This window comes from Eurytemora carolleeae, unplaced genomic scaffold, assembly GCF_000591075.1.
Source record: "Eurytemora carolleeae unplaced genomic scaffold, Eaff_2.0 scaffold212, whole genome shotgun sequence".
Taxonomy (NCBI): domain Eukaryota; kingdom Metazoa; phylum Arthropoda; class Copepoda; order Calanoida; family Temoridae; genus Eurytemora; species Eurytemora carolleeae.
The window spans coordinates 216,494-243,277 of record NW_019396107.1 but is presented as its reverse complement, the minus strand read 5'-3'; the positions used below and the strand labels follow the sequence as shown (position 1 = coordinate 243,277).

Sequence of the window (26,784 nt, the reverse complement as noted above, 5' to 3'; positions counted from 1 at the left end):
TAGGCCCTCAGTTCAGTACAAAATGTCGGAGCTGGGTGATTCAGGGGATATAAAAGTTCCTTTGATTTGCCGGCTTTGTGCCTCCCCCACTGAGGATGGGGTCGAGATATTCTCGGAAAAGGGCCAGGAAATTTGCCTGCCTGAAAAGATCTCAAAATGTCTGCCTGTACTGGTAAGTCGGATAAGATAATAAGGTCTGAAAATGTATTAAAAATATGGCCATGTTGGCACCACACCCTGTATCCAACTTCAGAGTATAAACACAAACAGATGCAGCTGAAACTTAGACCAGAAACCTTACATGATCGTCCAGTCAGGATTAATTATCGATCTTTTAATTCTATCATTTCACTTTGTAAATCGCTTGAATTATTTCAGATTCCTACTGAATGAAGGTTTAGGTTTAATTAACTAAAATGTTGCTGGGTTGGTCGTTGATTGGTTTGTTGCTCTTGACCGGAGGGCTGCAGGAAGTCCAGGGGATGGGTAAGGTACTGGAGCTAAGTGACCGGTTTCTGCCTTTAAGAAAGGAGGGAATGTGGTTGATGCAGTTTTATGCCCCGTGGTGCGGGCATTGTAAGAAGCTGGAGCCTATTTGGAAACATGTTTCACAGTCTTTGGTCGATTTTCCTATTCGAGTTGGCCGAGTTGACTGTACACGGTTTTCCGCGGTTTCTACAGAGTTCAATGTTCGCGGATTTCCGACCATAATGTTTTTAAAAGGAGAGGATACGTATGTTTATGAAGGAGATCGGAGCAGAGAGGATATTGTAGCCTTCGCATTGAGGATGATGGGGCCTCCAGTGAAAGATATAACCTCGGATCAAGACCTAGACGAGGCCAAAAAGAGAAGTGAACTATTTTTCATTTACGTCGGTCGTCCGGCTTCTAGTCTCTGGGACGAGTACTTTCTAAACGCCCGACACTATCACAGTCATGAGTTTATGTATTCTGCTTCGGTTCAGTTTATGACGAAACACATTAAGATTGAAAAGGATCCTGGAATATACATTTACAAGGATAATCAATACTTCCCGTATCAGGGACCCCCGGAGTTAGAAAGAGTTGCCAGATCGTCGGACGACGAAACTTTAGTATCGGCCGAACCTGTCGACCCGGAGCTGACGATTGAAAATTCCTCCTTATCCATGTGGATTACTGCTGAACGGTTTCCAATATTCGTGAAGATTACAAGGGGAAAGTTTGGAAATATCTTATCGACAAGAAAGCTGATCGTGATCGCCGTGCTTGAGGAGAATAAGATCGACAAGATCACTCCGGAGATGGATGAATTTAGAACTATGATCAAGGGTATTGTTGAGAACAACCCGGAGAAGTATCACGAGAGGTTCCAATTTGGTTGGACGGGAACTCCAGAGTTGGCCAACTCCGTGGCAATGGAGACCCTGGAGATCCCAGGACTACTGGTGATCAACTCTACCTCCTTCCAGCATCACATCCCTCAGGATGAACCTAGACACCTCACATCCGAGGCTGTAGAACTGTTCCTCGACTCCATTGTTTCCGGGGAGGCTCCTAGCTACGGAGGCAGTGGCTGGGCAGTTAGACTCTACAGAGCATATTTCGAGGCCAAAACCTCGTTAAGTGATATGTGGCGTGGGAATCCTGTCCTCACCGCGCTTCTCATTGGACTTCCCATGGGGTTCCTCTCCCTTATTTTCTATTCAATATGCTGTGCAGATATCATGGATGCAGATGAGGAGGAGGATGAAGATGGTGATCATGAGAAGAACGATTAAGAAGTATTACATCTCGGAAATACTGTCGGGGCGGCCGATCGTCTGCCATTTAATTATTTTTACATGACTTAACCTCGCCAGTTGTGATTTACCAACTTTTTGACATTTTTGTTGAATTGATTGTTTTTGTATTTTGGTTGTACTTGATCTCATCAAATTAAATTTAAATCAATTGTTTTTAAAGTTTTATGATAAAAATCACATTGAAGCATGAACTTTAGGGTTCAAAAATACAAAATATGATTCCCCTATTGGGAAAACTTCGAAGACCATTTTGTAAAATTATTTTTTGGATATTAAGAGTTAAGATTTCCATCAGGAAAAAAGTCAATAATCTTAATTTCTAGAAATTTTTTGCTGGAATAAGATTTGACAAAAAATAAAAAAAATGTCCGAGACTTCATGCTTATTTAAATAAATTTACAAGATTTATAAATTAAAGTCTGGTTTTGTCCATCGTTTTATGTTACAACTTTTGAAAAGAAGTTTTTCCTTATTGTATTGTAAAAAAAAAGCTTTAATTTTATTCATAATATTAACCACTGGATTAAAACTTATTTGATAAATAAAATAAGTATTGATTTATGTGACAAAGTTTGCCAAAGAAAAGGGTTTGACATTTGTTAAATTTTTTTGGATTTGTTTTGTTTCCTGTTGTTTAATTCTTGAGTTTTATATCTATCTAATGTTTTCTAGGCTGTGTTTGTAGTCAAGACAAGAAAAGTCTTTGTACATAGATGTTCATTGTTAATTTTTAACCCAAAATATTTTAAGGATAAAAAACGAAGAATTTAAGGCCCAAAAGGTTATTAATTAGGAAAAGCAAGAACATTTTTTAATGAAAGTTCTATAATGAGTTACATTCTAGAATGACGAAAACATGACAGTTCGGTTATAAACCCTGAATTGAAAAATTGCCAACCTTGTGTTTTGTACAACATTGTGATACTGTAGCATGTAGATATGTACATAAGTTACCAATTACATAATTGTGGTCGAATTCTTGTACACTATTTCAGAGTGGAGAATGTTTTGTATTCGGAGTAAACTGCCTCGTCTGGCGACCAATATATATTTACACTTCAGATTATATTCAGACTCGGTCAAGTGGAAATCAGTTCATCTCACAAATAGATCTTTAATTAGGAGAGTTCAAATTCTAACCAAGTAATGATTATCAAAAAAATTACTGTACATTACTGGGAAATGGGCTGTTCACTGTTTTCTTTCAACATATCACAGATAGCCCAGGCAGGGCCCTACTGCCCATGATTTCCTACCCTGTCTCATGGTTCAAATCAGAACTAATTTCTCAGCTGTCCTAATGCTTGTAATACAATCAAACTCTCCTTGCCTTAATTATACTCTCAGAAAATGAAAACTTTAAGATTTAGATTTGAAAACTGAAAAATATTTATTGATTTTTTTAAAGACCTCTTAAGGTAGAAATATTTTATATTGATATTAAAGTTTTGTTCTGAATCATTTTCTAAATTAAAAATGTATATTTTAAAATTTAGTTTGTTAGTAAAATTTGCAAGTTTTTCAAACCGTAACGCCGTGAATTTGGTTAAAATTCTGGATATTATCTAGAATTGAGGGAGCTGAGTCTGCAGGCCTACTTCAAGGCCTAGTAACTAATGATATTAATGGTCTAGTAGACAAGGTCTTAATCCGTTAAATAACACATTTTTCAAAGAAATTTTGATTTTTATGATTGGATATGGTTTCACATAACCAATGATTTAAAAAAAATATTTAAAATCTTTTAATGTTGAATTAATGATTTTCCAAGCCTTGCGGGAAATATAAAAATAATTAATTATATACTCCCAAAATACTTTATTTTCCCGCATTGAGTAAGCAAATTGTTTTTAAACAAAATGTCGAGGACCATAGTTAGAAAATTTAAATGCTAACGGTGTTATTGATTGATTAAAAGGAGTATCCGAGTATGTACTGCATGTTCCTCAATTCTGCAGGACGGGTTCTATTTGATTCAATCATTTCTCCGGGTTTCGAACCCAACCAGTTCTTCCTAGAAGTTGACCAGGCAATGAGTAAGAACGTGATCAAACATCTCTCCATGTACCGCGGTATGTTTATTGTTTTGATCTAGAATATTGGACTTAGCTTCACGCCAAATAGAAGCCTCGAACAACAAAAAGATAACTAACCCCCTCCGAAAACAGATAGATCTAAATTACATTTTTCTTCTAGTCCGGAGAAAGATTGCGATTGAACCGGTCTCGGAACTCAAGGTTTACTCAGTGTTTCATGAGGACCTGAAAGTTCGAACGGAATCTAATCTTCAAACCCGGAGTTCTCATCTTGGTTCAACATTTTGTGACGGAGGAACGGAAGATCTTTATTATTAAAAAGAAAGTTAAGAAAAAGTTAAAATACAGAAAATCGATTAATGGAGGAATAAGAATAATTATCTCCCGACGTAAAGGTGTACGAAACTCAGTGTTACCTCCTGTATCCAACCCTACATCAATCTGCTTTCCTGACCCACGGGTTGACCTGCTTGGATATAGATACATAGGACCGGACCACCCGGAGTCAAACCTTAACTTCAGCCTGGAGCAGGGAACTGTCTTAGATTATAATATACAGAGGTCCCCCAACATTTCCTTTATCAATTAAATTTTTTATTTATAATTAATGTTTCGGTTTATCTATTCTGTCTTTAAGGAACTATATTCGCATCAAACTTTTATCTTCCTCTTCTAATGTAAATCTTTGCTTTTTGAAACTCTATATTGCAGCATTCAAAGTTTAAAGATATCAAAGGTTTACAGGTTACAAAAATACACGGGTTAGATAATTAGAGTTTGTTCATTCATATTAATTCTTTTTTTAATTCATCCTTTCATTTATTTTTTTTGTCATTTTGTCATTTATTTCTTCAGTCATTTATTTCTTTACTCATTTATTTCTTTACTCATTTATTTATTATGTACTTTTTAATTATTTCTTTTATTTATTCATCTTATTTATTCCTTGATTTCAGCGTCCAATTTTCTCTTAATACCGAATATAGAATTGATTGTTAAAATGTTGTAAAGATGCGTAGTGGGAGTTACTGAGGGTTCAGGAGATATTCCTCCGACCAAAGCATTACCTTTAGGAACCAATAGAAATCAGTTCATCCAAATATTGATTATTTATTTTGTTTTAATGTTTATTTTTTATTTGTTATGTGTATTCATCATATTCATCGAAATTATTGGATGTTTATTAAGGTTTCTGGTCTAATTTGCAAAATTCAATATGTTTTATGTACCAACTTTTCCAATGACATTTCTTCAAGTGTATATATTACAAAATTGCCACTGCTTTTAATCTAAACTTTTGGAAAAAACTTTGAAAGGCAGCACCCATTCAACTCAATTGTTTTTGCTGATTTAGACTTCTAATTAATAATATATGCTCCCGGGGTCCCCTCCGCAAATAAATGGAACCTGAGTTTGTTTTAAAGAAATTTTCTGCTTTTTTGTCTAATGTAACGATAAATTAGCCCAGGGATATATATTTTCAACCCCCCCCCNGGGGGGGGGGGGGATTAATTAAAAATTGGACAAAAACAGGGAATTTCCCCCTTGCCCTTTTTTATACTTTTTACCAACTAATTTATTTATATCCTCCAATTCAGCCAAAAATACCCCATAAAAGAACATACTTATAAATGGGAGGGGGGGGGACATTATTTTTTCAGAAAATATATACCCCTGAATCAGCCGATTAACGTATGAAAAATATCCCCCATTGACCCCTGGGTGAGATTTGACTGGTTTTGTAGAATATAACCTTGATTATCTCCACGGGGTTAATTTTCACAAAGGATGCTATATTGGACAGGAGTTAACCGCTAGGAAAGAAATTTAATAAATATATTTTTTTTTATTTATTTTTTTTTTTCCCCCAAAAGGAGGCATATTTTTTCTGTCCTCACTTCAAGGTACTATCGACGTCATCTAAAATGACCTTAAATTTAATTTGTCTCTGCTGCATAAATCTGCATGCCATTGTAATATAGAAACCGCAATTTCAGAAAACCAAGGTTGTCTTTAAGATCTATCTTTGATTTAATAAATGTTTATTGGGTACTGTTTTGAATTGAGCTTGAACTTCTTAGATAAAGGTCACTTTACTTAACGTTTTATTTATTTTATTTATTTTATTTATTTTAGTTTTTTATTTTATTTGTTTTAGTCCTTTAAATTAAAAGGAAAATTTATTTTAAGTCGAAAAATTAAGCGAGAAATGTTTTCAATAAGTTTCTTTGCTCTAGAACCCATCATACAGGAATAATTCGTAAACGAATCCTTCCGATAAAATTTGGAACTGAGGACCACAACATAGAACTAGACTCAACCATTGTCAACGAATCTGGGAAAAATGTTGGAAAAATTCGCAAAACTGAGGGAAAGCACGGCTTAGCTATGGTTAGGTTGGCCGAAGCTTTTTCATCCGCCTCGTTGAAGTGCGGGGAAGTTTCCGTTTCCGTCTGGAAACCGGTTTGGTGGCCGCAGGAGAAGGATGAAAAGAAGGGATCAAATTAATCAGATATATATTTTCAGATTCGAGCCGACGATGATTTACCGAAGGGAATGTGTACACTGTGTCAGGGCAAACTCGAGTTTTGTCGACAATTCTTTGAGCAGATTTATAATACCACAGTTAAACTGCTCAGCATACTCAGGTCTGTGTATTACAAAATAGAAGAAAGATTACCATGCGACAAATATTACAATTTTTTAATTTATCAAATTTTTTAACAGAAATAAAATTTTTTGTAAGTTTATGAGCTCCACATTGAGGTCTTGGAAATTTCATTTCCTTATGTTCCTTATGCTATTGCTACAAATCCAAATTTACATACACGAAAATATATATATAAAAGATCGGTCTTTGGAAATGAATGTCTCTTTAAGTTTATGTTCTTCGTAAGTAATGTTTGACAAATGTTAAATTATTTTTCCCAAAATTTTATTTAGTTTTTCATTTTTTTTATTGCAGAGAGGAGGAGGGTCCAAATATCCGGATTAGTTTTGAAGATCAGATGTTACAGTTTGTGAGAAATTATGCTAACCCAGCTCTATGCGCTGCTAAAACAGAGGTAAACAAAAATATAGAAAAATCGGAAACATTTTTTATTTATGTTGCAAACAAGGCCGATAACAGATTTGGTTTAAACACTTCAGGGATTGGACCTCCCTATTTTTTTTCATTTCATTTTATTTTGGGGCGATTAAAATGAAAACATTATAACTAATCAAAATTATCAAAATTTTCAAAATGATAATAATATCCGGATTAGAAGTAAAAAGCTTTTTTTGAAAAATTTATTGTTACCCTAGAAGTAAGATAAATTTGTTGAAGTTGAAATTCTACAGTTTTTACACCCCTTGGTCCCTGTATTTCGAGATAAATAGCCCATCCGGGAGAAGGTAGCATCGGGGGTAGGGGGCTTGCGATTACAAAATAATAATAAAATAATGATTTATGAAAACAGGAGGAAGATGATGAGCTTGAAGATTACGAGGAAGAAGAAGTAGAAGATAATGATGAAGATGAAGGAGAACAAGACGACGAGAAGAAAAGTAGCGTGGAGAACGTGGTAAAGGCTGAGCCCAGGGAGGTCTGTGATGTCGAGCTGAAGGAAGACAAGGAGCAGGTCCGACACTTTCTGGACGAATTGTTGGACGATTATAGCAAGGTAATATGGCCGAAGATATTCTAGAACTTTAAAATTTAAAATTTATCATCATAACTCCTAATCTATCATAACTCCTAATCTATCTAACTCCTAATCTATCATAACTCCTAATCTATCATAACTCCTAATCTATCATAACTCCTAATCCATAACTCCAAAACTAAAAGTATTCATTATTTTAATTTACTCCACTCTGTCTCTGTATTCAAGGAGTCGCTAACCACCATGCACAAGTATCTGGTATATCTCATCGCTCAATAGTACAGTCTAAAAAAGAACAAATGAGAACATTTTTTGGGCTAGTTTATACAGTCTGAAGACTTTCTAGTCCGCAAACTAGTGTCTGTAATTGTAAATATGTAATATATCACTGATTTTATTCCATGACCATAACTTGTACATATACTGTTATCATTTAACCTGTAAACTAGTTTGAAATATACATTATTATTATTATTATTATAACTCCTATCATATATATATCATAACTCCTAATCTATCATAACTCCTAATCTATCGCTCAAAAGTGTAGCTGAGAGTCAAAATGTTTAATAATCTCTGGTCCCTATAAATCTATCTACATTGAACAATAAGGTTTAAACTGTATTTTGTAGAAAACAAATGATAATTGAACATCTCAGCCCTCAGTCCTCTCCTGGACCAGAGACGGGTTTTTAAAAAAAGCTCATGAAAAAGTAACTACAGATCTTAAAAGGTGAAATTATTGAGCTTTTAAAACCATTGAGTTAAAAATGGTATCTATTCCTTATTATACTAACAAATTTTCAGAGTACTTTTATCGGTATTTTGGTACATTGTTACTAATTTTTTATTTGAGCAGAATTTAATTAGTTTCTTTATCCTTCGCCATGTTAGTTGTACTGCTGATACAAAGAAGGTAAAATATGTTTTGTAACATACAGAAAGAGTTCTTTCAGTTTGACACTGATCATTATTGCAAAATAAGAAATTTTCGCCTGAAAACTAAATTTATTCAAAAAACGTGTGTCAGAAATTTAGATCCAGGTATGAAGAGAACCCAATTTAGTATTTTTATTCAGGTATTAACTCCAAGTTTTAAATAAAAACTCTATGGTTGGGATAATAAACTTCATGGTTTGAATGAAAAACTCCATGGTTAAATGAAAACCTCCGTGGTTATAGGACAAATTCTATGGTTTACATGATCTGAATCAAACTGAAAGATCTCGTTCTCTAGTTTCCAAAACATATTTTACCTTCTTTGTATCAGCAGTACAACTAACATTGCGAAGGATAAAGAAACTAATCTAATTCTGCTCAAATAAAAAATTAGTAACAATGTACCAAAATACCAATAAAAGTACTCTGAAAATTTGTTAGTATAATAAGGAATAGATACCATTTTTAACTCAATGGTTTTAAAAGCTCAATAACTTCACCTTTCAAGATCTGAAGTTACTTTTTCATGAGCTTTTTTTAACCTATCTCTGGTCCAGGAGAGGACTGAGCAACATCTTTGAGCGATTTGAACGGTGAATTCGTAATTTTGAAAATTGGGGAATTCTTAGTTTTTCATAAAAAAGATAAATCTCGTGAATGATTTATTTAAAAAAAAATATCATTCAGCTTTTTATAACAACATATCCCTTCACAGTTGATTAGATGATTTCAACTCGAAAGGGACTGAATACGTTATTTGAAGTGACCCTCAATTCTTAGAGTGGCAGCCCTGATTCACAACGGCAACCTTTAAACCGATCAAGGATTAATGAGATATCCTTTTTCGTCTGGCTAAAATATATTTGATTGTGGTTTCCCTTTAAAAGTGGCTTGTGCATTTTTGCTTCCGCTACATAGAGCAAATTATAAAAAGATATAAAAAGATTATTTAGATAGAAAACCGACAATATCTTCCCTTACTGTTACTTAGACAGAGGTTTATAGGGTACTGTTGTTAATAAGACATGCCACTGGAAATGAAAGGTCACATACAATACGTCTACAGTCCCTTTAAATATATCGAAATAATTTCTAAAAAATCAGGATGTGTCCGGATCCAGTAAACGGAAAAGAGGACGGCCTCGGAAGCGAGGTGAGATCAGCTACAAGGAGGAGAACCAGGAGGAGGAGGACGAGGAGAGGCCGAGAAGGGTTAAGGACGGATTCAGATCTCTGGTACCTCCTCCGCTTAAGATCTGCGTAGAGTGCGGGCTTAAATCCTCCTCGCACCAGGAGAATATTGATCATTGGACCAAGGTCAAAGGTTTTTTAATATAAATAAAAATAAAAATAGATTCATTATTTTATTTCAATAAAATCATACTTTTCGCCTTAATATTTCTTCTCTTCATTTTCTCTCTTAACTTCAAATAACCATTTATGACATGAATTTTTCACTTTTTCTAAAGACCTTCGTGATAAAGAGACATTTGAATCCCCAAAAGCTTTAATTTAATTTTCCTGCCAAACGCATGTATTATGGGTAATCGTATTCAATGTTTGTCCAGCAACCAAAGCAAGGTTGATTTAATTTTGCAAAAATTATTCTAGAAATATCTCAATTTTCGTTGTGAGAAAATCTGGGAATCAGTTTAACTTTATGCACACTACACAATGCTAAACTAGTTATCAAAAGTTTCATAACATATTTTTTCCAGGCACATCCTAACCAGACGATCATGTACCGTTGTGACTGGGAGGCATGTGAATATTCGTCGACGATTGTCACTGAAATAAAGAAACATCGACGAAATCATCAAATTCAAGCAAACCAGCTTCAAAAGTAAGAGAATTTGGTTCAATACAATTAAAGAACTCGCAAATACAAGCAGTTAGCCCTAAACAAATTGTGGAATAGGAAGACAGCATCATACGTGAATTTGATGATGTTTAAAAGCAAATAATTTTACTAACAGCTTGAAATTAAATTTGTTAAGTGTAAATTTGTTTTTTCCTGTTTATTGGACTTGACTATTTAAAATCATAACTTGAGTCTAACATTCGTCTTCATATTCTACAGTTTTATGGGTCCAACTGTAGATACTAAACAATAAACATACATAATAGTTCAGCAAACAGAAATACATACTTTAAGATATAACTCCTAGATAGATACTAACATAGATACTAAAATACATTACAACATAAACCTAAGTCAGAAGTTTTATGTTGTGAATCTCAGGATCTAGCATTGATCACATCGTATGCAGATCTACAGATTAATTTAATTTCTCTTTGATGTCCAGTGATGGTCACTTTTATTTAGGGATCAAGCATTGATCCTCAAATCAATTAAGTGTCCACATTGGATATTGCGGTTTAAGAATTTTTTACCCAAAAGTTCTGATTTCATGACGTAAAGTGAATATATATGATAAAAAAATTAAAATAAGATACAAATACATTTATCCAATTTACAAACATACAGTTCTGAATGTATTTATTGGGTTGGGTACTTTATTTTCCATATTTTGCCAGTCAACCATAGATAATCTTAATATTCTAGTATTATTTTGTTAAAAACGTAACATTAGAAATTATGATTGATCTAGTTTTCCTAATGCTGAGTTATGCTTATTTTTTAAACACATGAGGGTGCTGCAGAATACAGCTGCTAATTTTCAGAATGGATGAAAAATCGATTTTGTGTCAATGGTAAAATCATTTATGAAAGAAAAAACCTATTTTAAACATTTATTTTAGTTTATTTATACATCAAAACATCACATTACACCGAAAAATACCAAACATTGAAGAGTAAAATTGTGTACAAAATTATCAAAAAATGATTTTAGAAATAAAACTTAAATATATTTTCCAGAATTTAAGAGTAAAATTTCTATTTTGCAATAAACTATTGAATCTGAGAAATATCTCGAAACTTTTCTCCATGTCGGATTTGTATTGGTCCAAGCTCGGACATTCAACAAATTAGAGATCAGAGATGGAATTTAAAGAATTTGAGCCGCGGTTTAAATCTGCCAAAACCCGGTTTAAATTAAGCGCCGGCTTAAATCTTGGAAACATTTGATACAATTTTAAGTGGAACCAACCATATTTAAGCCGCGGCTTAAATTTAAACCGCCGCTCAAATTCTTTAAATTCGGCCACAGACTTTTTAAAATATAAACCCTTCAAATATTTGTCTGAATTTGTACAAATCTGTTTAGTTCAACTTAATTTAAAAGTTTGTAATCAGTCAAGAAGTGTAGGTTCTTCAGCTTAAATGCATTGCACTCAAAAGCTCCAAGCTCTGATTTGAATTTTATATAAAAAGATGAGAATTTATTTTACAAATATCTGAAAACCAAATTAGATTTCGACTGCCCTTGTCACAGTAACCTAAAACATTGTTTTTTTTTTATCATCATTTTATTTTAATAATTTTGGATTTTTAGCTTTAACATGTCTGAATTATAAAATTTCTTATTTTTTCTTGAAAAAAATGTTTTTTATTTTTGTATTGGTTTTTATCTTACCTCTGAAAGCCTTTTTAACATGAAAACTGTTCCACGATGATTCTTAATCTTCTCGAAAATCAGTTCTCCATCAACCTTCATATATTAATATATTTGTTAAACATATATAAGTATATTAATATATTTATTAAACATATATATATTTATATAAAACATAATCATAATAACTGTGTGGTGGGAAAGGTGGGGGGGGGGGGGGGGAATACGTTTTTAAGAAGCACAACCCTACCACTTGTTGCGAGAACTGGGAACTGAACACTCGCCTCAAACTTAAATTTTCTAATCCCTATATCTTTGCAACTTAACAGTGTAGACATGAATTTTCTAAATTAGAATCCTCTTAAAGGTCCCACCAGGACTTCTGAGAAACACCAGAAAAGTACGTAAGAATTCGTGTTAAATGTTCATTTCCTTTGAAAAAAAAACTATATTCATTGTCATTTTTCAAAAAATGATAATTTTTTACTTTTTTGAAATTTTTATGCTTTTTCTTACCTCATACTCAGCGTAGAGGAATTCAGCTACTACGATAAATCCAAGTCTTTCAAACGCTTTTCTCGAATAAAGTCCCGTTGCTTCCGTCTTTATCGCCTAAAAATTTTTAAACTAACTTGCCGAGTGCTTGGCATTGCCCGTTGAATTTGAAAAACTGTGAAAAAAATCGATTTGAAATTTTGAAGAAAATAATTTCGACTTTTTAGCCAACGTGAGCCCCAGGGGTACCCACCACGAGTTCCCCTCAAAAATTTAGCCAATTCGCCCAGCCGTATGGCCAGCCATATCTAACATATATATATATGAGCGAAGAGCTTTATTATATATAGATAGTTGGGATTTTTTAATACAACTTTGGATAATTAATCCAAAGCAATGTTTCAGCTGGTATTTAGAAAACATATTTTGTAGATTTTAATTATCTCTTATCAGAGGTCGGAATTTTTGTAGATATGTTATTTTGAACGCTTGATCTCAATATTCTATCTGGGACTTATAGATTTGAGGATAAATGCTTGATCCCTAAATCAAAATTATAGTGCAAGGTTAAAAGTTTGCCCATCAGGGCCGGGAATTGGAAGAGGAATTAAATCAAACCTTAGATTTGCACAAGATGGAAATCATCTTTGACACCGAAATTCGCAACACTTAAAGATTTGACTGAAGACCCAAGTAAATTTTAGTTCAGTGTTTGTCACATTTACACTTCTTACGCCCTCAGCTGAATGTTTTCGTAAGATAAAAACAACTAATAATCGATTCTGAAACTAGAGATAAAAGTTGTTATTTTCTGTTCTAAAACTAGAAAACTTTGCCTTATATCTAAGACGTGAAACAGAAACTATTTATTTTTCTTCTTCTTTTCTTTTCGTTTTTTTTCTCAGAACAACATCGTCTTTTTTGTATTTTGAAACTTGTTTCAGTCTACCGATTTCCTTCACTGTTTCTGATTCAGAAATCCACAAGTAATTTGTTCAGAAATCCAGTTTGAAAAAAATAAATTTTTTATAAATTATTCTTACAGTCCCTCCTCATTAATCCAAAATAGTTGATGATATAGATTATAAATAATCATTAGGTTCAATCAAAAAGTTATTTTGCCTTATATCCAAGACTTTGCGCTAGTTGAACGGATCGTCGGAGCAAATCTGTTCCGAGTCCGCATTTCCGGTTCAGTTTATCCGTAGCCACCATCTTGATGTCGAAGATAATGTCAGTTTCCATCTGAAAATACGAAGTTTATTGAAGTATATAAATACATATAGAATATCATGTAGTTTAAATGCCAAAACTGATCTTAAATTAACTTTAAAATGTAGACGCAATTTCAAATGACTCTCCTTTTACTAATAGTGTTATGTCCATGATTCACAACATTACTTTTAAAAGCTTTGTTAGATCAAGAATGCATGAGCTATCAATTAGGTTTTTATTTTATTTATAAATTTCAATTTTAATTGACTTGTGCATTTCTGATATAGAAAACATGATGAAATAAAAACGTACGGTTTTTTGGACAAAAGTATAATATTTTAAGGAAGATAAAAATTAAATTCTGATGTTTCTCACGTCCTAAATTACATATATTGGGAATTTATCACGATCTTGTTATTTTTAACGATGCATCCATTACAAAAAAGAAAAATATATTTTTCTTTTTTAAAAATATCTTTTTCTTTTTTAAAAATATCTTTTTCTTTTTTAGCTTCATAAAATAATTATTTTTTATGATATTTTTAAAGAATTTTATATATGATATTTGATGACATTTCTGTATAGTTAGGAAATTTAAAATTTTACGCTCTTGTATCAAAAGGGAACAGAAGCAGGGGCGTACGATGGCTTTTGTTTAGGGGGGGGCACAATTTGCGCGCTTACGCGCGCAAAAAAAATTTTTGGTCCCCCCCCTTGGCAACATTGGTTCCCCCCCCTTAAAAACCCCTTTTTTGAAAAAATATTAATACCTTTTTTAAATTTTTTTGCCCCCCCTCTCCCACCTGTACATATTTTGTTCACCATAAAAATACACCAAAAAGACTACTTTTTTGGGTGTTACTAACCTTAGAGTCTAAAAATTATTCCTTTGCTTGAAAAACTAACTTTTTGACTTTATAAATTTATCACTAAACTCCATCACAGCTAACTAAATCAATAATCACAGCATCATTAAAAATTATATTTTTATGAATAAACGAAATTTCTTCTGAAATTTTTAGATAGAATTTACTCAATCTAAATTTTAACCAAATCTTTTAAGCTACAATTTTCTGGGATTTGCTTGCACAAACATTTCAATGATTTTTTTCAGTAGAGAGCTCNGGGGGGCACGCGTAGAGGGGGGCGGGGGGGCGCGGCCCCCCCCTCGTACGCCCCTGAACAGAAGGTTCACATTCATTACGTAATTAATTTTATTACATTTTTTTTGAGAGAGTAGTGAGTTTTTTTATGTTTTTTAAAACAATATTTGTTTGGTTTTTGAAGTAATGAATTTTCTACAAGAAATGAAATGATTTATTAACAAATGAAAATTAGCTTTCTAAATATTTGAACTATGAAGATTAAAATAAAATATTTCAGTTGTCTTAATCTATTTGTTTTGAAGGGATATAATATGTCGGACTTTAAAATATGTCTCTGACTTTCTAAATATATGGATTGATTTAATGTTGTACTAGGAAGGATTTCTTAATCTTTATAAAGAGAAGAGGATTCGAGGAATATAATGAGATTCTTGGTTGAATGAGATAGAGCAGGAAAACATTAAGACTTTCACACACACACGAACTTTCTAGAATTAATTTATTGCTCGACAAAAACATAGGATAAAAGATGAGAACCTTTATCCGAATCCAGAGCAATATTTTTAACATTTTTTATTTCCAATTGAAGTGTTGCCTTTTTAAATTACAATCCATTAGCAATGTAATCGACATATTTGCCTTGTCTTTAAACGTCTGAACCGATTCGGCCCAAATATTAATTCACAATACTACAGGGTAGGTTTATGGCCAGTCGAAATTTTTAAATTTTGGAGTAAATCATCTCATTAAATTTTCTTTATTTACAAAGAAAAATGGTGGATCAGTATATTTAGTCAAAAATTATTTTTAGTAATAAGGGCGCAAACAGGTATTGAAAAATACCTGTTGAAAAACATCTCCTGCTCTCTGATGTAGATCCGCCATTATGCCCATTATATGCCGGAACTTATCCTTCCCTCTAGAAAAGTATTTTTATTCATATTTTCCAGTCAGGGGCGGATACAGGGATAAAGGGATTGTTGGGAGATTTTTCTTCAACTTCATCCTGAATTTTTAATATTTCCCGTGGAAAGAACATAAGGGATGGCTAGATATTACATAAAACTTGGTTGTTTTAATTCAAGCTTTTAAAATAAAATAAAATAAATGAAAGCAATTCAGAAAAACATTTTAAAATATCTAAAACCTCATTTACATAATGCATAGAAGTAACTTTCAGTTCTAGATTTGGTTTAAGGAGGTAGCAATTTCAGGATTACAAACATTTTCTTAAAGGATTTTTAATTTTACTCTTTGTATTGTATTGTATATACAGTTAACAGATACCTTAATAGTGTTGCATTTGATAAATTTTGTTAAGGTAACTTCAGGGGCATATACCGAAATTTGTCGAGAGGGTGGATGGGTTTCAAGGGCGTTTACAAGGGGGGGGCAGTGCCCCCCCCCAGAACTCAGAGCTATTACACTTTTAAAATCTGAAACTAAAGAGTTGAAGAACATTAAAAAAATTAGTTTGCTGTTTTTTCTGCTAGTTTTGTTTAAAGGAGAGATAAAGTAGTACTTGTAAGGTAACTGGACTGTATATGTACCTTTAAACTATCCAAGAAGCCAAATGTTTTGAATTTACAGTTAAATTTTTTTGTGCCGCTTCGCACATATTCCCCCCCCCCCCCTAGATTTATTGCTGTATACGCCCTTCAACCTTTTTTCCCACCTTGGAAATCATATTTGATACTTTTCAACGTGGGGGGGGGGGCACAGCCATTGTAAAACTCCTCCCCTTTAGTACGCCCCTGAGCTGTGCGAATTTTTGAAAATTGAAAAGCCAGGATCTGTATTTGTTGTTTTAATATCTTTAAGAAAAGGTTCAACTTATCTCCCCTAAAGGAATTGAATGTTTTATTTTTAAATAGAAAAGTTTACACTTTACCTTCAACGCCATCAGAGTATATTCATCTGCTTCAGGAATTCTAAATCAAACATATTTTAAAAGTTTATTAAATACTACAATGTTGGCTTTAAGATTTATTTAGAATTAGCTTTGCCGCAGTTTATTTGAGGGATAACTTAGACATCTTATATTATTACCAAATATAATTATATTTATTAATAATTATTAAATATAAAATTTTTTATTGTAATGATTTGTCCTGCTGTATGTAACAAACATACAAGCATTCCAACCTACATTTTCGCCGCTTATATTTACTATATATATTAGATATTTTATGATAAGGTATTAAATTGGCAATTTCGATAAAATCAAATTAAATACCTGTGTTTTCCATCAAATATATTGAGTGCTCTAGACATTGGTTCATCAGTATGGAAGTTAGCATATAGTAGATCAAGAACCTAGATATTTGTCCTCATTATAAATTAATTGATCAGGAAATTATAGTGATCTTAATTGCGAGAACTTTATTATTATTTAAATCTTCATTGGGTCTATGCAAATATACAAGAAATTGTTTACAATTATTAATCACAATTGGTTTGCAACATTTATTTATACAAAAATCGTAAATATTTAATAAATGAAACATTTTTTGGATTTTTTAATTTAAAGTTAAGTAAATTCAGTAATAGACGACATAGAGACCGATGCATTAGTATGCATACAACAAGGCAAATTAGCCAGGGATCTTTCCATGTGTTCAGCGAATGTATAAAAATTATATGATTAACCAAAAAGAGATCGTAAGTACAAAACAGTACATTTTCACTAAAAGAATTTTTATATATTTATATACTTCCGGGAGGCATCGATACAGAGCATTTATAATTAACCAAGATAGAACTGCGAGAACTAATATCAAGAAAAAGAATAATAGTTCAGATTATGAATATTTAGTTAAAAGAAAACTGGTGAGAAAATATCCGTAGATTTTTTTTACTAAAAAAAAACAGCGTTTCGGATCCGGATCCGGATCCGGTCGGATCCGTATCATTTGGTCGGATCCGGATCCGGATCAGGAAACGTTGATATGGATCCGGGTAGCGCCAAAAATTAACCAAAACCATGGAATAAATAAATCAAAATGGTTCGTAAATGTATTATTTACATGACGAAAATTTTTCAAAATTATCTTTATAATAATTTAATGTTTACATTTATATAATAGTAATGACGACATTTTTAACTTTAGGATTACATTTCGGAATATATAATAAATATAGTTTATAAATTATAACCTTGCATAACATTTAATAGGGAAAATCCGATTCACAGAATCAAAAGTTACCTCGGATCCGGATCCGTATCAGAGTCAGGATCCGGATCCATCATCATGGATGCGGATCCGCGGATCCGGATCCGCATCAAAATGATACGGATCCGAAACACTGAAAAAAAATATAAAAATAGATATTTTTTACCTCTGTGTATCGAGATTGATCTACTATTCTAAAAATTACGTCAGACAGATCCGTTGGACCAGCTACAGATAGCCTAGGCAATATTTGGTTCATTTGAACTAGCTACAGATAGCTTAGTCAATATTTGGTTCAGTTGAACCAGCTACAGATAGCCTAGTCAATAATCAGTTCAGTTAAACCAGCTACAGATAGCCTAGGCGATATTTGGTTCAGTTGAACTAGCTACAGAGAGCCTAGGCAATAATCGGTTCAGTTGAATCAACTACTAAAAGACTAGGCAATAATTGTTCTGTTGAATCAGCTGCAGATAGCCTAGACAATAATTGGTTCAGTTTAGCCAGCTACAGATAGCTCAGTCAGGAATCAGTTCAGTTAAACCAGCTACAGATAGCCTAGTAAATAATTAGTTCAGTTGAACCAGCTACAGATAGTCTAGACAATGATTAGTTCAGTTGGACCAGCTACAGATAGTCTAGACAATGATTAGTTCAGTTGGACCAGCTACAGATAGCCTAGACAATGATAAGTTCAGTTGGACCAGCTACTGATAGCCTAGACAATAATTAGATCAGTTGGACCAGCTTAAAATAGTCTAGGATATAATTAATTAAGTTAAATCGAAGCTACCAATGGCTTTGAAAATAAATATTATTATTAAGATGGATATCTTCTATTATTTATGAATTGCGTCCACTGCATTATTTAAAAAACTGTCTAGCGGATTCCCGTTATTAAAACCTGGTCGAAGTAGAATTAGACCAATTGTAAATATTCAATACTCTGTCACCGTTGACAACTTGACAATCCGTCAATCATATTTAGAAATGACTTTATAATCATTTAACTTACGTTCTTGAAGCAACAGCTCCCATGGTTGAGAGAAGAATGGATCAAGGTTACGCTCCTCCTACCACCCATCCTCTCATCCTCTATCTATACGTCCTCTATCCTCTATCTATCCGAGAGGGAAGGGAATATTATACACTTGAACTAAACAATAAATCATCTTCTGTAGAACTTATCTAACAATTAGAAACAAACTTATTCCGTTTTATTATAAATAATTCAAAAACATTACTGAGTTTATTGGCACTGTTAAGTTAAAAATGTGGATGAAAAATCTTAAAAGAGCGATGTGAAGTGTTTTCTATCAAAATGTAGACTGTATGTGCAATAGTTATTCACATATTTGAAATCTGTTGTATCAGAAAAAGTGTGATCTAAAAAAATATTTGTCAAAATTATTTTTTTGTCTCATTGTAAAAAATTTTAGGTTAGGGGAAGGTGGGCTGCACTTAGTCCTGAATTTTTCACAATCATAATTTAATATAAGCAACTTTTTCTCTCACTAGTTTCTTGATATAAGTCTAGTTTTAGGTTCTCTTCATCTTGGATAAATAAGGAATTTAATACCATTATGTCGAGAGGACTGCAGAAACCGAGGAAAGAGAACTAATGGATTTTATAAATATCAGTTTTTAAGGAATATTTGAAAATGAACAGTGTGTGGGGGGTGGGGGGTAATATGTGTTTTTCTTCTAAAAATAAGTGGTTCCCAATATACCCTTTCTGATTGATTAAGTTATAGGGTTATAAAATCCAGTTGATATATACGCCTTCGGACAGATATCAAGAATATAATCCTTCTTTTTGCATTGCTATTGTATTCTATCCATAATACAACTCTTTTTCATTTTTATTCTCTTAACAGTCATCTTAGTGCTACTTTCCCACAGTTTGGTTTGTTTTAACAATCAATGGTTTCCATGTAGAATATAGATTGTACAAAGAATATTAATATTTACAGAGCTAGCTGTAAGTAGAATATAGATTGTACAAAGAATTTTAATATTTACAGAGCAACTGTAAGTAGAATATAGATTGTACAAAGAGTATTACTATTTACAGAGCTAACTGTAAGTAGAATATGGATTGTAAATAATAGATTGTACAAAGAATATTATTATTTACAGCGCTAGCTGTAAGTAGAATATAGATTATACAAAGAGTATTAATATTTACAGAGTTAACTGTAAGTAGAATATAGATTATACAAAGAGTAATAATATTTACAGAGTTAACTGTAAGTAGAATATAGATTGTACAAAGAGTAAATATTTACAATAGAATATAGATTGTACAAAGAGTAAATATTTACAGAGTTAACTGTAAGTAGAATATAGATTATACAAAGAGTAATAATATTTACAGAGTTAACTGTAAGTAGAATATAGATTGTACAAAGAGTAAATATTTACAGTAGAATATAGATTGTGCAAAGAGTAAATATTTACAGTAGAATATAGATTGTGCAATAATGATCAAATTTTACATAATGAAAATAGCTCCTACATTCTATAAAGTTCCGATTCATCTATGTTAACTATGGTAAGACGTGTACACTGTACATGTATAGTGTACATGCTCAAACCAATTCAAACCGGAATATTTCAATATATTAACATGTGGGTATAATATAAATGCTCTTCATCATTCTTCAGAGGTGAATCTCACTAAACAAATATGAAATTCTGAAGAGTCCTTCTTTTTGAAACTGTTGGTTGTTATGTTGTTATGTTGTTATTTTGTTATGTTTTTATGTTGTTATGTTGTTATGTTGTTATGTTGTTTTCTGTTTAGATGTGACAAGTGTGAGAAGTACTATCCTCCTAAATACCTGGCTACTAGGCATATCCTGGTCCATCAAGAAGGGAAGAATTTTAAATGTAAAGTTTGTGAAAAATCTTTCAAAACTCCAGAAAATCTCAAGGTAGAAAATATACTCAATATAGCTCATACTAGCAAATTAATATTAAAGCATTCACATCAGGGTGATCTACATCATTTGTTTGGATGTGCCTGAAAATTATGTGAAAGAATCTTTGTCATTTGACTCAAAAAAATGGTCTAGCAAATATCCTGTTTTTTGTATTTTGTTCAAAAGAAAATTAACTTGCCCTGCCTTAAGTACTAATTTTCTGATTCTTTGATATTTCCATTTAATAATTCTGTCAGATCATAGTAAATAGTTTGAAAAATCAAAAGTTGACACCTTCAAAGATATAGGGATTAAAGAAATTAGATTTTGAAGAGAGTAATCAGTTTCTTTCGGTTGTAAAAGCTTTACGTAAATCCAATGTAATATAGATCACCCTGTAGTTACATTCCTCAAGATTAAACCTAGCTGTTGTACAAGATTTAATCTATAAGCAATTACATTACACTCAAGCTGAACACAATCAATAATGAAAACAGTTTATACATTTTCTTTTTTCCGATCTTGATTATTGCAAACAAGAAAAGTTCTAAAACAATTATTATTAAATTATTCTAAATGAAATACTAAAAAACGTGAGGATAGTTGAAAGCGCCGGCAATAATTTGTGAAAATTTAATATAATGAAAAATATTAATATTGTTAATAATATTAACATTGTTAATAATTGAAAATAATCAATAAATTATCAATTTTCGCATAAAAATAAGAAAAAGATAATAATATTATTAATTATGTTAAGAGTTTCTATCAAAACAAAGGACGATCGAGTCCTGAGAAAACAGTCCATTATGAATAAACGACCAACGAGCTTTCTGATCTAAGAACTTTCTTATCTTTAAATGTATTAGATCTTATAATAAGTTGCTGTTGGAGTTGCACAGAGTAATATCGGGGAGCCGATATAATAGCGTATAATCGCGTAGAGCGGGGTAAACTACTCACTTCGCTAAGCTTTAAGAGTATGATTATATATTTGTATGAGAAATACTGATGCCATAGAAACTATTCAAACTAATTATCCGTAGTTTTTAAAAAAAATATAAATTTTTTTACTCCCCCGCGATTTTACGGATTAAAATGTACATCTAACCCCATCCAACTCCACCCTCTTATCTTAACCTAACCTTTTTTAGATCTAATAGATCTTCATGTTAGAAAACACTAAGGTTCTTTTCCTTTAGGTTGGATTGGTGGGTACTGATATTGATCAATAATTATTTAGGTTTCATTCAAAGTCCGTTTCCCTAAGCTTGAGTTGATTTTTTACCATTTTTAACCATATGATTTCTATGTTTCTAGGTTCATAATCGTATCCATGGTCCTGACGATGTCAAGTATACACATTGCTGTGATCTCTGTGGGAGAAGGTTTACTCAGAAAGCAAATTTGGAATCACACATGCGGGTTCACACCGGTCTCAGGTACAAAGTGTCGGTAAGAAATATGAGACGGCTAGTAGATCGTCTTTGATATTTGAAATGAGTTTTTGCGCCAATTTACAATTAAAACTCTTGAAACATGATCACAAAATACTCCTATTCCCGGAATTTCCAAAATGTGTTCTGCCAGGCCTGTTTTGGCCTTTCAAAATTACCGGTGATATTATGAATGTTCGTTAAAGTGTTTAAAGGATACCAGTGTGAATTGGACATGACACTTTTTTTAAGTAAAGGGTGACTTGAAATTAAGACGACTGCCCCTCCAACGTTTATTGTAACTTTTTTCCTTGGTTGTTTTTAGGTCTGCGGCCTTATGCGTTAAGCTTCTTTTAGTAATAATTATTATTATTTTTGTTCCAGGCCTTTTTCCTGTGATTTTTGTGAGAAAAGTTTCAGTCAGAAAGGAAATCTAGATGAGCACAGGAGAACACATACAGGAGAGAAACCGTATGTTTGTGATATCTGTGGATCCCGTCACACGAGGAAGGGAGAACTTCTTCTCCATATCCGTTGCATTCATACACACGAGAGACCGTTCCAGTGCTCATATTGTCCCAAGAACTTCCAGCGGAGAGATCTTTTAAGGCAGGGGTTCATCTAGGATTAATCTGGCCAATCATTTTCCACTTTTCAATTGCACCGATTACTCCCAAAATTGTCCCTGAACTACACTTGGACACTTAAAATCTGCCAAAAATCTTTGTCCATAAAATCTCTCGCAAATATTATCAAAACCCATAAATTCTGTAACAAATAGTATATTAAGTCCATTGAAACTGCCACAAATCTATGTAATAAAAAAAATTTTCTGAAAATTTTTTTTCTCTTTTTTTAAACGGACCTTTCAGCTAATAGTGAATCAATTCAGCAAATCTGCTACTAAAGTATATCAGTCCATAAAATATGCAGCAAAAGTATTTAAGACTAAAATGTACCAGAAATAGTATCCTAATCTATAAAATCTGCATTAATTAGTATTAAAGGGGGTAGAGACTTAATGCGATAAAAATGCGCTTTTAATCGCTACTAATCTTACTTCTATCTGTTGCGTCTATAAGGAGAAAATTGTTAAAGACGTCTCACACCGAACAACTTAGCGGCCATACAAATTGAGAAAATTGCAACATACAACTTAGACCGTAAAAAATCAATTTAATTTCAAACAAATCATTCAGATATTACAACCTTCATCAATTATCTTTCGCCACATTTGTATATAGTTTATATTTTATAATATTTTTAAATTTATTTGTTTATTTCTCTTGTCGCTTGCGCAACTATCTAAGAATGCCGCACACCACTCACAATTTTCGAAATCCGTTGAAAACGTTTTCTAAAAAAATAAAATATTATAAAATATAAACTATATACAAATGTGGCGAAAGATAATCGATGACTATAGGTTGTAATATCTAAATGATTTGTTTAAAGTTAAATTGATTTTTTACGGTCTAAGTCATATGTTGCAATTTTTTCAATTTGTATGGCCGCTAAGTTATTCGGTGTGAGACGTCTTTAACAATTTTCTCCTTATAGACGCAACATATAGAAGTAAGATTAGTAGCGATCAAAAGCGCTTTTTTATCGCATTTAGCCTATACCCCCTTTCATTTTTCGCGAACACTCCCTTTAAGGTCCATTAAACTTGCTCAAAATGTATATAAGTTCATAAAAATCAGTATGAAACATTATCCAAGTCCATTAGATCTGCCACAATATTAAAGTCCATCGAATCTGCCTCTTAAGTAAAGTCTTACATTTGTCACAAAATGTCTAGATGAACCCCAATGTCAAGAAAACATGAACGGATACACACGGATACTAGGCCATATGGATGCGAGTTCTGTGGGAAAACGTTTACTGCGCGGGATAAGATGATTGTACACAGAAGGCTTCATACAGGTGGGGTAAAAATTCATATCGTTATTTCTATACGATTCCATATGTTTCCAACGCAACTGAGCTATTTTCAAGGAGGGGGAGGGTGGGGGGAGCTTTTTTTGATTGAAAGTGTGCTGCAATGTTGTATATTTTTTTATAATTAAATTCTAGAATTTAGAATCTGTCTTAGACAAAATCATGTAAATTTCACCATTTGTCCCTGTTTATTATTAGAAATAGTTTTTAGGCTGAACCTCAACTAATATTGTTTAAAGCTGGATCTCTGGGAAGTAGAAAATGATGTCTCTTGAACAGTTTAAAGCAACTTAGCGAATTTGCAATATAGCTAAAAATATTAACCTGCTTCAAATAAAACTTGAGAGTGAGTAGCGTAAACATGGGAGCGGGATATGGGGGTCTAGCTACCCCCTTGGACAAATTCCTGTGTACGCCCCTGTTCACATGTACTTGTTGTTTAGGTGAGAGACCGTATATGTGTAACTTCTGTGGACGAGGCTTCTGTGAATCCGGAAATCTGAAGAAACATCTCCGAGTTCACGGCAAGGATATTCCTTCAGTAATCCGGCAGAATAATAAGGGGCGGGGGGCGGAGAGACAAGATTTAGGAGACCTAGACAAGGCAGTTATTCAGGGCGGGGGTGTAAACATCCAACCAACAGGGCCAGGGCGGATGTTAGAGGCGGAGCCGAAGGAAGAGGAGGAGGGAGGGAATGTTAGTTACGAGGAACAGGTATAGAGTATTACATAAGATTTAATTAACTAAGGTACTTAACAAATTGTCGATAACTCTAATTTTCTAATCTTTTTTATTTCCAACCTGTGTAATAGACCATTGATATCTCAAACTATAAATTTTGCTTGGCCAAAAAGTTGAAGCATAAAACATCATAGGTTTGCGAAGTTAAAGGGGTATAAAGTTATAGTTTTAGGCAAATATTAAGTTCCTTTTTTGCCCCAGGAAAGTAATTCTGGGGAATGTGTATACCAAAAATTAATTTAAATCAATTCATATTAAGTACATTAAAAGAGTGACTTGATCCATTTACAAGGGTACCAGGCATAATTAGCTCAGTAACAACGAAGAAAATATCATAGAGTTTATTATGAAAAGTATTGAATACCCACAATTTCCTACATAGCCACTTTCACAGTAAAACACGATAGGAAATAATCAATTTTAAGGGATTAGAATATATATTTCTTTCACTTTGTTATCGGTCAAAGGTTTTATAGTTATTGTGAATCAGACATGCCACTCTATAAATGGAAGTTCACTTGAAATAACGTCTACATTATTAAGGTGAAGGTAGAGGAGGAGTATAGAAGAAGAAGTACTGTAGATGATCAGGAGAATAGAAGCCAAACTCCTGCTTACCCCCAGACCCCTCAACTCAGGGCAGATACCCCTCAAACCCCCCTTACCCCGCATACCCCTCAAGCTCCTGACTTCAATCTCGTGAGCTCTGCTCAACGAGCTGCTGAACAGCAGGGATACAGTCTAGTCACATCTCATCCACAGCTCCAGCAGCTGCAGCAGCAACCATATCCACAGTTTGTTTCTCATCCTCTACTCCACCAGATACAATCCAACTGGTCAGCCATGTATTCTCATATACAGCACCCTCCCCAGTAGTTTCTCATCCTTTACTCCACCAGATACAATCCAACTGGTCAGCCATGTATTCTCATATACAGCACCCTCCCCAGTAGTTTCTCATCCTTTACTCCACCAGACACAATCCAACTGGTCAGCCTTGTATTCTCATATACAGCACCCTCCCCAGTAGTTTCTCATCCTCTACTCCACCAGATTCAATCCAACTGGTCAGCTATGTATTCTCATATAAAGCACCATCACCAGTAGTTTCTCATCCTCTACTCCACCAGATACAATCCAACTGGTCAACCATGTATTCTCATATATAGCACCCTGCCCTGTAGTTTCTTATCCTCTACCCCACCAGATTCAATCCAACTGGTCAGCCTTGTATTCTCATATACAGCACCCTCACCAGTAGTTTCTCATCCTCGAATCCACCAGATTCAATCCAACTGGTCAGCCTTGTATTCTCATATACAGCACCCTCCCCAGTAGTTTCTCATCCTCGAATCCACCAGATTCAATCCAACTGTTCAGCCTTGTATTCTCATATACAGCACCCTCCCCAGTAGTTTCTCATCCTCTAATCCACCAGATTCAATCCAACTGGTCAGCCATCTATTCTCATAAACAGCACCCTCACCAGTAACATCACAGATAGATAGAAAACTTGTTTGAGAATCTGTTTTTAAATACAAAAAATCATTACGTCATCAATCAAACTAACCTTATAATTTAAAGACCCGTTCTACGTATTTCACCTTATTTTATAATTATGTAAAGTTTAAAATTCAAAGTTATTAATAGGCTTATTATTTCCCGGGAATTCGAGCTTTTATAGTCGCTGCTGAATGTGCCAGATTTCTTTATTTGTTTTAATTTTGGGATCTCGACATTTAACTCTGATCATATTTTCATATATTTAACCAAACCTTTTTTTACGGAATATTTGTTGAGCTTTTGATTTTCAATTAAATGTTACAAA

The 26,784-nt window shown here is 33.2% G+C and overlaps 3 protein-coding genes and 1 long non-coding RNA gene across 4 annotated transcripts; 2 read left to right on the top strand and 2 right to left on the bottom strand.

Annotated features, from left to right (window-relative positions):
* On the top strand, positions 1-26,512 carry LOC111695113 (zinc finger and SCAN domain-containing protein 2). Its single transcript, XM_023464311.1, has 12 exons — positions 1-172; positions 6,347-6,468; positions 6,786-6,885; positions 7,282-7,485; positions 9,511-9,723; positions 10,125-10,249; positions 20,720-20,849; positions 22,158-22,279; positions 22,658-22,882; positions 24,093-24,199; positions 24,658-24,929; positions 25,500-26,512. The coding sequence occupies exons 1-12, from the start codon at positions 23-25 to the stop codon at positions 25,830-25,832; spliced, it is 2,103 nt and encodes a 700-aa protein (XP_023320079.1). The 5' UTR covers positions 1-22; the 3' UTR covers positions 25,833-26,512.
* Positions 2,339-6,347, top strand: LOC111695117 (putative transferase CAF17 homolog, mitochondrial). Its single transcript, XM_023464319.1, has 8 exons — positions 2,339-2,906; positions 3,354-3,426; positions 3,703-3,856; positions 3,981-4,115; positions 4,216-4,381; positions 4,832-4,893; positions 5,566-5,638; positions 6,058-6,347. Exons 1-8 carry the CDS (start codon positions 2,788-2,790, stop codon positions 6,326-6,328), a joined length of 1,053 nt encoding a protein of 350 aa, XP_023320087.1. The 5' UTR covers positions 2,339-2,787; the 3' UTR covers positions 6,329-6,347.
* LOC111695118 (dopamine N-acetyltransferase) lies at positions 11,737-15,724 on the bottom strand. The gene is made up of 5 exons (XM_023464321.1): positions 15,584-15,724; positions 13,542-13,664; positions 12,441-12,536; positions 11,946-12,020; positions 11,737-11,808 (listed from the first exon to the last, which is right to left on the bottom strand). Exons 1-5 carry the CDS (start codon positions 15,632-15,634, stop codon positions 11,779-11,781), a joined length of 375 nt encoding a protein of 124 aa, XP_023320089.1. The 5' UTR covers positions 15,635-15,724; the 3' UTR covers positions 11,737-11,778.
* LOC111695119 (uncharacterized) lies at positions 16,631-19,936 on the bottom strand. The gene is made up of 4 exons (XR_002763779.1): positions 18,929-19,936; positions 18,080-18,152; positions 16,977-17,056; positions 16,631-16,671 (listed from the first exon to the last, which is right to left on the bottom strand). It is a non-coding gene; the product is annotated as an uncharacterized LOC111695119 (long non-coding RNA).
* Positions 26,513-26,784: the final 272 nt, after the last annotated feature.